Here is a 16,323-nt window from a genome sequence, read left to right as displayed (position 1 = left end):
TTAGTGCTGCCATTGGGGCACCTGTCAGTCAGTGTTGACTGCCCGCTGCGAAGGAGCTCTGAGCTCTAGCAGTTAAAGTCACGGGTGGTTAGGACCTTGGGGCATCCGTCAGCCTAGCCCGGGCTGCCCGCCGCGAAGGGACAGTGCGTCCTAGCGGTTAAAGTCACGGATGGTATAAACGGGCATAGCTGGCACCTCACCAAACATCCCTGGCCATCGGCTAACAGATTTGGCGTCACGAACAGGATTGTGATATAGGCTGCACTACAGTAACACAATGAAACCAGTCATGATAAACACCACAGATTTCCCTGAGCTAGAGAAAAGTTTGACCCAAGAGGGATGGGGAAATCCTCTGTGGGGCAAAGAACTGCTGGAGAAATATTGGGGAAAACCAGCAGAGATCTGGCAGCATTTCTGTAATTGGAGAACTGCCTGCAAGATGAAGAAAGGGAAAGGAAAAGGTGCTTGTATATGGCTGCTTACTAACATTTGGCAAGCTGCCTGTAAGGATTATCATAGTCTGGCAATAGAATTTAATAGGCTACAACAGGAAAGGGACACACTGCGCAAGGAATGCCAGAATTTAGATACCAGAGTAAGAACACTGAATAGGGATATGGAACATCTTCAGAAAAGATTACTTCCCTTAATTGAGAAAGAAGGGATAGAACGAAGGGAAAAGCTGGAGACTAAAACATGCAGAATCAACCAGGCTAAAGTTGAGACTGCTCTCTGGCTAGACCCTGAGGAATGGGATGGAGACATTTGGGATTCAGCACATGAGTCCCCCTCCTCTGAGGAGGAAGGTCCCTCTGTAAAATTAAGACCAGCTATCACACAGCACAAATCAGAAGAACATGAGGGAAATTTGAGTGGGGCAGAGCTGGATGAAGAAGGGGATGACAATGATCCATCCACCTCTTCAAAAACAAAGAGGGGAGGTAAAAAGGGAAAAGGGAATAAAGCTCCAACACACTTTACCAAAATTACCACCTGCCAATATACTCCCATGGAGTTAAAAACAATCCAGGGAGATTTTGCTAAAAAGCCTGAGGAAGGTATAATAGAGTGGCTGGTCCGCCTCTGGGACACTGGGGGTGGATATATACGCCTGACAGCCCAAGAAACTGAGCGCCTTAACTTAGGTGCAGGAATATTCCTGGAACATTCAGAGGGGATCACCCCTAAAACACTTTGGTCTCTGGCTTGTCGATGGGCAAGAGGAATTTACCCAGCAGACCGAGATGAACGCACAGTAATGCACTGGACCAACATAGATGAGGTAAAAGCAGCTCTATTAACTGTGGCTGTCATTAGCATGCTTGGCCAAAACCCTCAAGAGTTAACCTATGAAAGTCCATGGGAGGGTCAGGTAAATGTAGATGATCTCAGACCTCTGCTTAAGGGAGCTCCGAGTAACCATAGGGCTATGGCACTGTCCCTTAGATCAGAAGCTGCAGCACATAACAGTACCTTTCGGGCACTGCTAAACCTTCTGGTGTCATACTTTAGAGAATTCGGAGACATCAGAGCACTGACAGGCAAAGCTAAGATGCGTTCCCTTCAGGGAAACAAGGGGGCACCATCTAAAGGACATAAGAACAAGCGAGAGCCAACCCAGGAGGAAAAGGAGCTTAGAGCCAAGTTGTGGAGACAATGTCTGGCTTTAGGTTATCCCAGAGAGGTGATAAATGGACTGCCCACAGAGCGGCTAAAATTATTCACCACCTTCAAAAGAGCTGACTGGGAGACAACTAATGCTACTCCCAGTGCACCTCTGCAGCTCTCTCCTCCTCCCCCTCCTACAGACACTCTGTATACTCCATTGCTCCAGCAACTGCAAGAGTTACCAGAGCAGGGAAACTAGCTTGCGGGGGTCAATCTCCTGTCCTAATAAACCAGCTTAAATCCAAAGAGGAGAAAACAACAGCAAAAGACCCCCGGATACATGTAACTGTAAATGACAAACACATTATTCCTTTCTTAATGGACACAGGGGCTCAAATGTCCATGATTAAGCGAGAAAGTTTTCAGGGCTTGCCACTTACTGGCCGAAAGCAGGTACTTGTTACAGGAGTAAATGGCAGTACCATAACTTACCCATTAGTTAAGATAAAACTGGATATCCCATTGCAACCCCAGCATCAGCCCCGAAAATATGAGGTGATTTTGGGCAATGCCAACATACTGGGCATGGACGTTTTAAGAGGAAAGAAGGGAAGGATTAATGGGGAAAGATGGGCTTTTGGAGTCAGTTCTGTTCCTCATGCCACCCACCTGGAAGAGGAAAGCCCTCCCCACTATTCTGTAAACTTACTTAGCAGCGCGCCTGCTCTCCCGCCCTCAACAGTAACAAACATAAAGCAGTATAATGTCCCAGCTGAGGCCATAAGCCCTGTTACTGACCTGATCAAAGATTTGGAACAGCGAGGAATTTTAATTCGTACCCACTCTCGCTTTAATTCTCCTGTGTGGCCCATCAAGAAGCCAAATGGCAAATGGAGACTCACTATAGACTATAGGAAGCTAAACAGTAACACTGGACCATTAACTGCAGCAGTCCCTAGCATAACAGATATTGTAAACACCATACAAACCTGGGATAAACCCTGGCTAGCAGTATTAGATGTAAAGGACATGTTCTTCATGGTCCCTTTGCAACCAGCTGACCAGGAAAGATTTGCTTTTACTTGGAGAGGTGTACAATACACTTTTACCCGAATGCCACAAGGGTTTAAACACTCACCCACTATTTGCCATGGGGCACTGGCAAAGGTCCTAGATGACCTTATACTGCCAGCCAATGTACAAACTGTGCAATACATTGATGACATCTTAATAGGTGGGAAAACCTCAGAAGAGGTACAGGAGGCTATGAATCAAATCAAAGAAGCACTAGAAGCCCTTAATTTAGAGTTACCAGCTGAGAAATGCCAAGGTCCCTCCCAAGAGATAAAATTCTTAGGTACTGTATGGATGGGAGGTAGGAGGTCTGTGCCTAATGACACTGTGCAAGAGCTAAATCAGGCACCCTCCCCTGAAAGTAAAGATCAATTGAGACAGATTTTGGGAACCCTGGGGTTTTGGAGAAAACATGTACCTGGCTTTGCCATTATAGCCAGACCATTGTACAATTTGTTAAAGAAAAGTGCTGCCTGGGAATGGGCTCCTGCCCATGAGGAAGCCCTCAGGCAACTGATAGGGGAGATACACACCTATCAGGCTCTGGGTCCCATACATCCTGAAGCCCCATTCCATTTGTACCTAACTGTGGGAGCCACTGGAATGTCTTATGCTCTCTGGCAAGAAAGTGACACTGCTCCCAGACGACCAATTCAGTTTGGTTCCAAGTCATGGCAAGGGTCACAGGCTAACTACACGCCTTATGAGAAGGTGCTCCTGGCAGCTTACACAGCCTTGAGAGAAACTGAGGAATTAACTCAGGATAAGGACATCACAATTCACACTCCTCTTCCAATCATTAAACCTATATTGGAAGGGAAAGAGTTACCACCTGGTGTAGCACAAAAAATGACTATCCAAAGATGGGCACTTTACATACACCACAGGGTAGGTAGTGCAGACACTGCACAAAACCCCACTATGATTCAGGAATCCCTATGGAAAGTAGGAATGCCTGATGAATACCGCCTACCTCCACAGCAGTCTCCTATTAAGGATGCTGCCCCATTTGATCCTTCTAAGCCTGAGGGAGTATGGTTCACTGATGGCAGTGCCAGGCTGGTTAAAGGAAAATGGAAGGGAAAAGCTGCAGCAGTGCCTGCAGACACCTCTGCAGCACCCCTAACTGCTGAAATTGATGGGTCAGCACAACTTGCAGAATTGGCTGCAATTAAACTGGCTTGTGAAGCAGGAGCCACCGCAGTATATACGGATTCCTATGCGGTATGGGCAGGTGCCACTCAGTGGATCACTAACTGGAAAAATAACCACTGGGAAATAGGAGGTAAACCAGTATGGGGACTGGAATACTGGAAGTGGTTATATCAGCATGCCCTGCAACAACCCCTGTCTATAGGACATGTCTCAGCTCATCAGAGGAATAATACCCCAGCTGCACAGTTAAACAATTTAGCCGATGCAGCTGCCCAGCTCTTTACCACACAAGTAGAATGGGAACGCTTATATTCATGGTTACATGATAATTTAGGACACACAGGAAGTGATGAGTTAGTTCGGCAAGCACATATCAGGGGGTGGCCTATCACCCACAGACAGGCTAGAGACCTGGTGCAAGCCTGCGCTATTTGTGCTGAGACTAGAAAACATATAGCAGAAGGACAAAGGTTTGCCAGGCTAAGAGATGGGAAAACACTATGGGCAACCTGGCAGGTCGACTATGTCGGACCGCTGCCCACTACAAGGCAGAGGTGGAAATACATCTTGACTGGGGTAGAAATTGTTTCAGGGATTGGTTTTGCATATCCAACCCGATTGGCAACAGGGTTGTCCACAATTATGGGACTAAACCGCTTAACAGCAATTGTCCCAATGCCTCAAGAAATCCAATCAGATAATGGTTCGCATTTTAAGAATAAACTTGTAAGGGAATGGACCCTTAACCATGGAGTCCAATGGACCTTCCACCTTCCATATCGACCTCAATCTAATGGCATGGTCGAGCGCTGGAATGGGTTGCTAAAGAATCACTTGAAGCCTACTGACGGCACATGGGGAGACAGACTGGACGAAATGGTGCAGAGATTAAACAACAGACAGACTCCTACAGGAAGTCCAATCAGCAGGGGATTCTTCCCTACAGGGAAAGCTATCTCCCCTGCCAGAACACCACTGCACAGTTCCAAGTATGCTCCCGGAGACACTGTGGTGATTAAACACCCAGCCCTGGGAACCTTTACCTGTGTTTTGCATGCCTATAAAGAGAAAGGTGTATGGAGTGCCTTAAATGCTGATAAAAGGCTAATAACCATTACAGAGGCTTGGATCGCATCCAAGACCGGCTGACCATGTGATTTATTGCAGGAATGGTCCCATGGTTCCGAGCAACCTGCCAGCTAACCTGTCAGCAAAATGGACCATGCAGCAGACCTGTTTGATCACTAGAGACTACTATGGACTGTTGATATATTTGCCATTACTTATAATAGCAGGTGTAATTTTTGCTTTTGGTTTTAAAATAAGTTTTTTAGCTAGACCACGACCCACCAGAGATATGTTCCTGCAAGCCCTCATGATCCTTCTGTTGGCTCCAGTCACCTTGGCAATACCAGAACATCCTCTTCGGGGAGCAATCCAAACCATCGCCTCAGCTGCTGGTGCTACAAATTGCTGGATGTGCACCTTGCTAGATTCAACCAATGGACTGGGAATTGAATTTGTACCACTCAGCCTAAATGATTGGTGGAACAAAAGCGACATCTTTCAGTGGGGACCAGCATGGTACACCAACAACCCTCACATTGACTCGGGGGAGGTGGGACAATGGCATCGCACTGTTTGGGGACGGCCTGTGAAATATGTAACGGGATCATCTAAAGAAGTTTATGTAAATCATTCAGGGCAAATAGAGCAAGATGTGGTTGCTATTAAAGGTGCAGTTAAAATTTTACATGCAGTGGCTGAGAATGGACAAACCTCATGGATGCAATGGTTAGCTCAACACTTGGGATTTTCCCTCTCCCCGTTTTTACATTCGGTTGTAAATACTGTTTTAACCATTTTAATTATTGTAATTGTTTTTTTGTGTAACTTTATGTATTATGAAGCGTTTGATTCAAACTGCTCTTTCCTCCACACAAATCAGATACCTAGAGCTAAAAAGGGATCCTAACCAATTCCGCGAACCCTCATCCTCTAATTTGGTTGTTGGGTATTTCTAGATTTCCCCAAGGAGGGCAAGAGGTGCTGGCATCACCGCCACCTTGCAATCTGGGATGTAGTGTGGTGCATCAGGGGGTGGAATGTAGCCAGACAGACAGCCCCCCCCCCCCCCCCCCAAGACCAGCATTGCTGGGAACACACGGAACAGGGCACTTAACATGAATTCCAGCACAGCCTTTGAAGCTGTGAGAAGCACAGGTGTGCTGCTACAATGTGCCTCTGGGAACATATACAACGATTAGGCTCACAGCAGGCAGAGGCACTGTGACAGACATGGCTCTTAGCCCCTACTAAATAGCATGATGCACACACACCAACATCCTAGGTGGGAAAATATTTACCCTAATAAAAGGAATGTCCAGTAGTCAACACTTATTGTTTCTCTCCCTTGCAAGTGTAAACTACTCTTGCGAGAGCTGGCGTCGCCCAGACAGACCAGCCCCAATTTGGCATAAGAAAGGAGAAAGAGAATAAAGGAGTACAGAGGTATAAGTAGGGGACCTACAGCACCATGATTTTTGAGTGCTTTTCACTATCTATCTGCTGGTCAGATAAGTGACAGCCTCCCAAGGCTTCTGCAGCTAAGAGGGTCCCTAAGCCTTGTCCCTTATTCGTCTTTCCGTGGAATTGAGTGACCGATCCTGGCTTGGCACCGCTGGAATCGAGAGATGCAAGGAGGGTAAGAAGCACCCACACCTGATCTCCTATCTTTAGTGTACACATATTTTGAAATAGAGCTCTATACTTTGTTTTCTTTCTTTGGGATTGTAGCTTCAGTTTTGTAACTTGTTTGTGTGTGTAACATCTCTACACTTAAATAAGTAGGCACTAGCAATTTTGTAACCACATGATCAGAATCTAGTTTAATAAATTTTGGTAACCATTTATGCATAAGCCTGACTTGTTTCTCTGATTTACTGTGAAGCAGCCAACACAATTAAAGAACCTCAGCCGTTTTGGCTGTAAAGCCTGGCCATTAGGTGAGAGTACTAAGAGCCTAGCGTTGAGTTGTGCCGCCTCCACGGGGCAAACTCTTGGGGCACCTGTCAGTCAATCCTGACTGCCCGCTGCGAAGGAGCTCTGAGCTCTAGCAGTTAAAGTCACGGGTGTGGAGAGGCTCTTAGTGCTGCCATTGGGGCACCTGTCAGTCAGTGTTGACTGCCCGCTGCGAAGGAGCTCTGAGCTCTAGCAGTTAAAGTCACGGGTGGTTAGGACCTTGGGGCATCCGTCAGCCTAGCCCGGGCTGCCCGCCGCGAAGGGACAGTGCGTCCTAGCGGTTAAAGTCACGGATGGTATAAACGGGCATAGCTGGCACCTCACCAAACATCCCTGGCCATCGGCTAACAGGGTCCGCTAAAAATGTGAGTGTCCTGCCTCAGAACCGCCCGGTCCCCAGAGATCTCAGCTCAGCACTGACTGTCAACACCCACCTTCGCGGAGCTGAAGCTTGACTAGATCTGTTGCAGCAGGGAGTTTTTGACAAGACGATATTAGGCATTAACGGGCATTTCCTCCATGTTGATGCCTATGTGGAAGCCACCAAGGGAGAAACTGGAAGCTTTAATCTGGGCATGGAGGCAGGGAAAGAATTCTGCCTTCTCAGTGGGGGCTGGGGCATGCTGGACAGGAGTAACTGGCCTCCTGCCCTCTCTCTTTGAGCACCTGCTTAGGAACAAGCGGGGGAAAGGAGATCTCAGGTCTAGTTGGGCGAGGGTTAGGGAGAGGTGCTGAGGGACAGCTAGGGTGGCCGGGTGTGATGTGGCTGTGTGTGGACAATGGATGGGGTCTGGCTAAGTGTGTCTGCCTGGTCTAGACATGGAGCCCCAGGACTTTTCTGTCGTCGGCCCCATATCCCTGAAAGCGCCATTGGCAGATCTGATTAGCAACCCCAGCGGTTTTGTTTGTTTCTCTCTTTTCTGACCATGTGACTAGCTGGGAACATGTCATCAGGCTGTGACCTCACACACACTCCTGCCAGTCACAGCAATGTAGGACTGGAAGGGACATCGAGAGGTCATCTAGCCCAGTCCCCTGCACTGCTGGCAGGACTAAGTGTTATCTAGACCATCCCTGACAGGTGTGTGTCTAACCTGCTCTTAAAAACCACCAATGACAGAGATTCCACAACCTCCCTAGGCAATTTATTCCAGTGCTTAACCACCCTGACAGCTAGGAAGATTTTCCTAAGGTCCAACTCAGCTGTCCTTGCTGCAATTTAAGCCCATTGCTTCTTGTCCTACCCTCAGTGGATGAGAACAGTTGATCACCCTCCTCTTGATAACCTTTTATGTATTTGAAGACTGTTCTCATGTCCCCCCTCAGTCTTCTCTTCTCCAGACTAAACAATTACAGTTTTTTCAATCTGTTGGTGTAGGTCATGTTTCCTAGACCTTTAATCATTTTTGTTGCTCTCCTTTGGATTTTCTCCACATCTTTCCCGAAGTGTGGTGCCCAGAACTTGACACAATACTCCAGTTGAGGCCTTATCTGTGCTGAGTAGAATAGTAGAATTACTTCTTGTGTCTTGCTTACAACACTCACGCTAATATATTCCAGAATGATGTTCACTTGTTTTGCAACAACATTACATTGTTGATGCATATTTAGCTTGTGATCCACTATAACCCCCAGATCCTTTTCTGCAGGACTCCTTCCTAGGCAGTCGTTTCCCATTTTGTATTTGTACACTTGATTATGCCTTCCTAAGTGGAGTACTTTGCATTTGTCCTTATTGATTTTCATCTATTTATTTCAGACCATTTCTCCAGTTTGTCCACATCATTTTGGATTCTAATCCTGTCCTCCAAAGTGCTTGCAGCCCCTCCCAGCTTGGCAGCGCCCTCAAACTTTATCTGTGTACTTCTCTATGCCCTTGGCCAAATCACTGATGAAGGTATTGAATACAGCCAGGCTCAGGACAGCTCCCACTCAATAGGCCCTTCCAGCTGAACATAAGAACATAGGAATGGCCAGACTGGGTCAGACCAAAGGTCCATCCAGCCCAGTATCCTGTCTTCCAACAGTGGCCAATGCCAGGTGCTCCAGAGGGAGTGAACCTAACAGGTAATGATCTAGCGATCTCTCTCCTGCCATCCATCTCCACCCTCTGACAAACAGAGGCTAGGGACACCATTCCTTACCCATCCTGGCTAATAGACATTAATGGACTTAACCTCCATGAATTTATCCAGTTGTCTTTTAAACCCTGTTATAATGCAACCTCCTCAGGCAAGCTTAACTATTCTCCGAGTATGGGTTTTCCAACCAGTTGTGCACCAACCTTGTAGTTGGTTCGTCTAGGCTCTAGTTCCCCAGTTTGCTTATGAGAAGGTCATGGGAGACAGTATCACAAGTCATACTTGTCTACCAGTGGGGGCATCACCACCATGGTAGCTGAGCCTCTTATCTTCACCACCCTGCTGGGAGGCAGGGCAGTGTAAAGGCTGCTATCTTGGCCAACAGCCACAGTTGAACCAGGGACCTTGTGAGCTGAAAGTCTCAGAGCCAGGCTCTGGCATCAGACTCCCATCCCCTGTGGTCTGGGCACAGAGGGGAACACGCAACACACATGCGTCCCTGGGGAAAGCAGCAGTATCCCCATCTTACAGCTACACCCACGGGGAGTTTAAGTGCCTTTCAGGGAGACAGTGCTGTCCAGTGAGTGCAGTACTGGGCTGAGACAGAGGAGATGTGGGTTCTATTGACCAGGTCTGCCACTGATTTGCTGGTGAACTTGGACAAGTCACTGCCCCACACTTTGCCTCAGTTTCCCCATCTGTGAAGTGGAGGTAATGCTATTGACTGCCCTTTGTAGAATGTTTTGAGCTCCAGGGTTGAAAGGGGCTATAGAAGAGCATGGCCGTGGCATTATTCCAAAGGGGATACGTTGAAAGTTTTGGACAAAAACAAGAATTGAGCCCAGATCCCCTGACTTCCAGGGTTTGGGACACAGGTCTCTGCATACAAGCGGTGAGCTCTGAGGGTGCATTACAGGATGAGCAGGGAGGGGGTGCACTTTGGTAAAGCCAGGCGGCATGGGGATCAATGGGGCTGTGGGTGTGTACTGGTAGTGACAGCAGAGGTGCTCTGACGGGGACACCTCATTCACGATTGACAATATCCTTTAAAAGGGGAACATAAGCTGCCCCCCTGTTGGCCATAGGGTGGGGAGGGAGCCCCAGCAGGGCTCACAGTGGGTTTCACACTCCCACTTCTCAGGGTATTGCTCACGCCTGCGTGCACCTGCCTGCCCAGGGGGGAGACAGCGCCGAACACTGAGCAGCCAGTCCAGTTGTTCTCTGGCAGGGGCAAAATCCCGCTTTGCGCCACTCTGGCTCCTATGGAGGTGGGCCACTCTTCGCTACCACCTGGGATTCTTCCTCCTGCATCTCTGACCCACAGGGATTCCCTCAGTCTCTCCCTCTGTGGGAAGTTCCACCCCTCTATCCTCTCCCATGGGAACCCCCCCTTCAGTTTCTCCCCTGGGGATTTCCCACTCCCTTTGCTAACTCTCCCCACCTCGGGATTTCCCACCTGTGACGTTGCACTCCATGTGTTTTATGAAAATATGTTTATAAGTGTGAATATAATTCACACTTATAAACATTTTCATAAAACATATGGAGTGCAACGTCACACCACCCCAGGGGGATTCTGGCTCCTGAGTAGGGGGTTGGACTAGATGACCTCCTGAGGTCCCTTCCAACCCTGATATTCTATGATTCTTGGTGTGGGGTAGGAGCCACGTCCTTGAGTAGTGGGCTCGGTGGCAGTTTCAGGGGAAAGCAGCCACACCCCTAAACCCAGGCTGGCATGTGGTGACAGCCACAGCTTGGAAGCATAGGGGCAAGGAGGAGGATTGTGGCTTGTGCCCCACCTGGCATGGATCATCTCCTCCATGGCCCCTGCCGGCTCCCTTGAACTAGCTGCAGGCCAGGCAGCTTTGAGGGTGGCAGAGGGAGCTGTGAGCCAGAGGGAAGGCCTGGGGGTGGAGCCAGGCCACAAGCTATATGCTTGATGCCAATGGCCTAGAGCGCTAGCTCTTGCTTTAGGAGCGTGGGGCTGGGGTTCAAACTCTGAGCCAGCTCCCATGAGAGCTACTTCAGTAGTGTTGCCAGTCCTCCAGGATTGTCTTGGAGTCTCCAGGAATTAAAGATTCTGTCACGTGATGAAACCTCCAGGAATATGTCCAACCCAAGCTGGAAACCTCAGCTGTAATTCCTTTCTCCCTCATCCAAAGGGCAGCACAGCTGGCTGGTCTGGGGGTGTCCTCCTTTCTTCTCAGGATGAGGCCAGTGTTTGGGGGCATGGGGGTAAGAGCTTGGCTCAGTGCACAGGGGTGGATCACCTGGAAGGGTTTACCAGCATGGATCAGAGTCAGCAGAGAAAAGAAAGGACTCAGGAACAGGGCAGGATTTGAGGAAACCTGTTTATTGATCCTATTAGATCATCATTATCATGCATTTACATAGCAAAGTGCCCTAGTGTGCAATACAATCACAGACTGAGTCCTCCAGTCACAGTTCAGAACACACAAATACTATCTTGTCACAAAAAAGACCGAAATCCTGACTGCCAATTGCAGAGTCTAATCAGGCCAGTTCCTTTGTTTCTTCACAGGCCACTACCCCCAGTGGTCATTACAGCCTTAGGCCCGCCCCACAGCAAAATTATTCACTCAAGCCACATCCCCAATGCGACATCCCAGGAAGCAGCTGCACAGCCCCTGAAGAGGCAGGGCAGGTGGTTGTGCTGGATCTTCTTGTGATGTTGGCATCTAAGCTTCACACCTGAATTCAACTGGTGACAAAGGGAGTGGCCAGCGCGCTCTTCCGCTAGGGTTAGCGCCTGCTGAATCCACACCCTCACCCACAGCACTGCCAGGGAACCAGAGCAAACACCTGTCGCAAGGAAACTACTCGCTAGACACATGGCACCACGGACCTGGGGGAGGGGTGGTGTCATTCACATGTAGGAGCTAACTGAGCAAACCTCCTGCAGGAGAGATTTCCACCATGTTGTAAGGAGCCCCACTGTACCCCCTGGAAGGAACGGAGTGGCTCTGCACGGCCCAGGTCAGTTACGTAGCCTGGCACAGCGGGACCATGCTGCACTGGAACAGGATTCATGGAGGGATGAGGAGCTGGAGTGAGCAGCACCAGGGTGAGCGCATGCACAATGGGGTGCGAGTGCTCTGGGCCACCCAGCGTCAACGTGATGCTCACTCTCCCTGGGACCCTCTCCCAGTCTTCTGCATCACCCCCCACCCCAGCCAGTGCTGGAACCAGTCACAGCTTCACATCCGAGAGTCCAAAGCTAGCATACGATGTTTGGGACACTAAGGTCTATCTAGGAAAAGAGGACGGGAGCAGGAAAGTCAGGAAGGCTGGACCCTGGGGCTCAGCCCCCCCCGCAGACGCAGGTGCAGGAAGATGGTGCAGTGGGGGGCGATGTTGTAATCTCCCAGCTTGTGGCCGTCCTCGAGCGGTTTCCCCTCAAAGCTGAGCCAGAACTGCTCCTGCTGGATGTTCTCCTGCTGCTGGACCCGCCCCTTGAACTGGGTGACCCCGTCGGAGGGGAGGACAGTGTAGGTGCTGGTCCTGCCCTTGTCATTCTTCATGAAGAGGGTGATGGGCTCCTCGTTCTTTACCATCAACAGGACGATGTCTCCGGGCTTGAGCTGGTAGTCGGAGAGCCGGGAGCCATCACGCAGCTCCACATAGGCCCCGTTCTGGCAGGCCAACTTCTGCTGGTACGGGGACACCCCCGTCTTCTTGGCAATCTGGGCCTTGAAAGCCGAGACGGTCATAGTGCTGGTGACCTCCAAGCTGTGCATCTCGCCGGTCAGCAGCTTCACGCTGAGCCACAGGGCCTGGGGAGGAGAGGGCCCAGAGCGGTCAGAACCGAGGGGGAGCCCAGATGTCCATCCCACAGGGACTCAGACCCCGGGGAGGGAAGCAGGTTGGGGCTTGTTACCTTCTCCATATCCTGTCACACCCCTATACACCCTTCCAGTGCCTGGCACCTGGTGCAGTCATTACCCCAGTACAACATGCAGGGAAATGCATCCCAGTCAGCACGGTGATGATCACACCAGCATCCGTGCCAGCGCACGAGGGCTCAGGCCTGCTGGGCTCAGTGAACACTCACCAGATCCCTTTTCATGGGATTAACAGGGGCCCAAACCCAGCACCCCCAAAAGGGCAGTCGAGGGATAAGGCTGCTCACTGGGCTGGCTGGTCTGCCCCCCTCGGAGCCCGGTCCTGGCAAGGGTGCACTAGCCAGCGCTCAGAGGCTGTCCCAGGGGCAAGGGGTGCTCAGGGCAGATGGGCTCAGGCTGCTACGCTCCCGCCCCGGTCAGGGGGCTCCCCAAGGGCTGTCGGGTCACTAACAAAGGGGCAGCTTAGCGGAGACCAGGGGCTGGGAGGGGGCGGTAAATACAGGCGGCAGCTGCCTTTCCTGTGGCAAGGGACCCCGGGAAGTGCCGATCGGTCCCTGCCCTGCTACCGGCTCGGCGAGGGACATGCAGCCGGCAGCAGGGGGCATGCTACCGGGCTCGGGGTCCCCCCAAAACACGCACCCGGGCCGGAGGGGGTGGGGCGCCAGCGGACAGGAGATCCCGGGGGGCTCCGGTCCCGAGCTGCCGCGCTGCCCTCCCCCAGAGCCAGGAACGTGCAGAGCGACCCCCGAGCTCCTCCCTGCGGACCCCGGCCCCGCCCGAGCCTCACCATGTCCGCAGCCTGCCGGGGTCGCCCTGGTTCCGCAGCGTCCCGAGTTCCAGCCCGATCAGCTCTGCCCGGCTCCGCCGCCGGCTCCTCCTTTATAGCCCGGCCGCCGCCCGCGCGTCACCGGGGACCGCACGGAGAATCAAAACCAGCCTCGGCCGCTGGGTTTCGGTTTCCTTCCCCCGCCCCCCCGCTCCTGCGCCGCGGGGAAACGAAACTGGGAAGCGATGGGGGAAGGGACCCGGACCCATGGGGATTCCGCTGGGGAAGCGAACCCAGCCCCTGGCGGTCACAGGGGGGCCAGGGACCCGGACCCGGCATTGGGCCAGGGCCATACACTGAGCCCTTTGGGGTGTGATCCGGGTCTGGATCCAAATGTAGGGGCTGGATGCATCTCGACTTCAGAAAATAAAATAACTCGGGGACTCAAATTGTGCTCCCCTTGGCCCCCATGCACCCCCAGCTCGCAGCCACTGGGGCTCTCTGGGTGTCAGCAGGAGGAGTTGGCTCAGTGTGTAATCAACCATAACGATGTTATAAATACTAACCAGGGGAAAAGACCTGGGGGTGTTTTGTTTTAACGCAGTGGCGCATTAACCTGTGGAATTCCCTGCCACAAGACAGCAGTGAGCTGGCAGCACAGCCAGGGTCAGGAGGGGCTCAGACAGTTCCAGGGATGATGTGGGGAGCCGTGTGGGTCAGGAAGCAGAGCAGGTTAGGAGGCAGTGTAGGGAGCAGTGAGCCAGGGAGCAGTGCGTGTCGCGGGGTGGTGTGGGTCAGGGAGGGCGTGTGCCGGGGCCGTGTGGGGAGCAGTGAGGGTCAGGGAGCAGCCTGAGCCATGGGGCGGTGTGGGTCAGGGAGTGGTGCGTGTCAGGTGGAGGTGTGGGGAGCAGTGTGGGTCAGGGAGCAGTGTGAGCCATGGAGCAATGTGAGGAGTAGCGTGGGTCAGGGAGTGGCGCTGCAGCACTGGCCTGGATGGGGCAGCGGTGGGGGGTCTGGGGCTGAGGGGGGGATGGGCTGAACTGATGGGGCTACTGGGGACAGGATGAGTTGCTGGGCAGGGGGCAGGCAATGTGGGGTGAGAGCTCCTGCAGCAGGGCCAGACTCACCTGCCCCAATAAACACTAGCTGTCACCCACACACTGGGACTGTGAGTGCTACACCCCAAAGACAGACTGACAAACACAACATCCTGGGGGTGTAATCTCCTGAGGTTTTGGGGTGGCTCAGGCTGGCTGTGCTGGGAGCAACAGGGAGAGTTGCTTAAAGCAGGGTTTGAAAAGGTCTCCCGGGAGGACGCTCCTGGAGAGCCCCAAGATGCTTTGGGCAGGAGAGTGGGGAAGGGACAGGAGGTGTTTGTAGCCGGGAGGGTCCGTTTAGCTGCAGAACCGAGCCTGGCCAAGCAAGGTGGCCTGGAGGGAGAGAGACAGGCTGCAAGGCTCAGAACCGGAGCCATGTGGTGCACTAGAAAGACCCTGGGCAGTCCTGAAGGACTCTGACCCCAGCCCAGACAACACTCCGGAGTGGTGAGGAAAGTGGGGCAGGAAACTGTGCAGAGGGTTCATTATTTGCTATTTTTTATTAGCTGTCTGCCTTTCTCAGGAGCTCAGCGGTGGTTCCCAATCCTGTGCAAAATAGCATGTGCTCTGAAGAGCTCACCAGAGCACCCACACCGCTGGAGTTCTGCGGGGGGTTAGCTACCAAGGAGTCGGGGGGGGGGGTCAGCACTGGTCCCAGAGGATGGGAAGTTGGAGCAGAGGGGCACAGCTCTCAGGAAGGGGTGCTGGACAGAAGATCTGCGCCCCGAGAGTGTGCCTGGAGAGGCCAAGCAGGGGCAGCGCCCGGTCCCTGGTGGCGTAAAGCACATGGAACCCAGGGGTTGGATCAGCTGCGAGCAGTGTGGTGAGCGGCCCAGAGGAAATGATCCTTCCACTGGATCTGTGACAGCAGGGGAAGTCCCCGGCTGGAAGTTCCCTGTCTCAGTACTGATTGGGGCTCTGCCCATCTCTCACTCAGGGGTGTGCAGGGTGCTGATGGGTGGGCACCCCAATGGCTGCTGCACTCGGACCCTGTTCTAACTCTTCACAGATGCAAATCTCACCCCTGCCATGAGGGGGCCGGTGCGGGGCAGGGTGGTTCTGCTGCCGCCTTTAATCTCAATCTAACGGATTCAGCACCAGATTCTCCAGCTAATCCCTCATTTTGCCTTGAACTGGTTGTCACTGTACCCTGTTTTCCCAGATGGCAGCGTACGAATAAGCTGCTTTCTAGCAAATACTGTATTTCTCCCAGGAACTGTAGCACCCCCAGCCACCATCTTCATGCTCAGTGCACTGCACCGTAGCTCGCTTTCACCCAAACCAAGGTAAGGTGTGTCCAGCAGAGACAGAGAAGTCTTAATGTCCCTGCACAAGGCACTGGTAACACCTCACTGGGAATACCATGAGCAGGTCTGGTCACCCATGGTCAAGGAAGATGAATTCCAACTGGACCAGGTGCTGAAGGGTTACTAGGATAGGCAGGGAACACAGGGCCTAGCTTCCAAGAGAAGACTGGAGTGCTTGGCTTGTTTAGTCACATAAGAAAGCGGAGCAGGGCTCTGACTGCTCTGTGTAGATACACTGGGGGGTGCACCCCGGGGAGGGAGAGGAGCTAGAGAAGCTGCAGGACAAACCTGGCACAGGAACAAATGGGGATTAACAGGCCATGGGTAAACGGAGACTGGAAATTCCAA

General features: G+C 52.0%; 1 protein-coding gene across 1 annotated transcript; it reads right to left on the bottom strand.

Moving 5' to 3' along the window:
- Positions 1–11,304: 11,304 nt before the first annotated feature.
- Positions 11,305–13,756, bottom strand: ISG15 (ISG15 ubiquitin like modifier). The gene is made up of 2 exons (XM_074972439.1): positions 13,593–13,756; positions 11,305–12,736 (listed from the first exon to the last, which is right to left on the bottom strand). Exons 1-2 carry the CDS (start codon positions 13,593–13,595, stop codon positions 12,242–12,244), a joined length of 498 nt encoding a protein of 165 aa, XP_074828540.1. The 5' UTR covers positions 13,596–13,756; the 3' UTR covers positions 11,305–12,241.
- Between the last annotated feature and the right edge of the window lie 2,567 nt (positions 13,757–16,323).

The sequence above is a fragment of the Natator depressus genome, chromosome 15 (genome assembly GCF_965152275.1).
Source record: "Natator depressus isolate rNatDep1 chromosome 15, rNatDep2.hap1, whole genome shotgun sequence".
NCBI lineage: Eukaryota > Metazoa > Chordata > Testudines > Cheloniidae > Natator > Natator depressus.
This window is presented reverse-complemented; position numbering and strand designations above follow the sequence as displayed.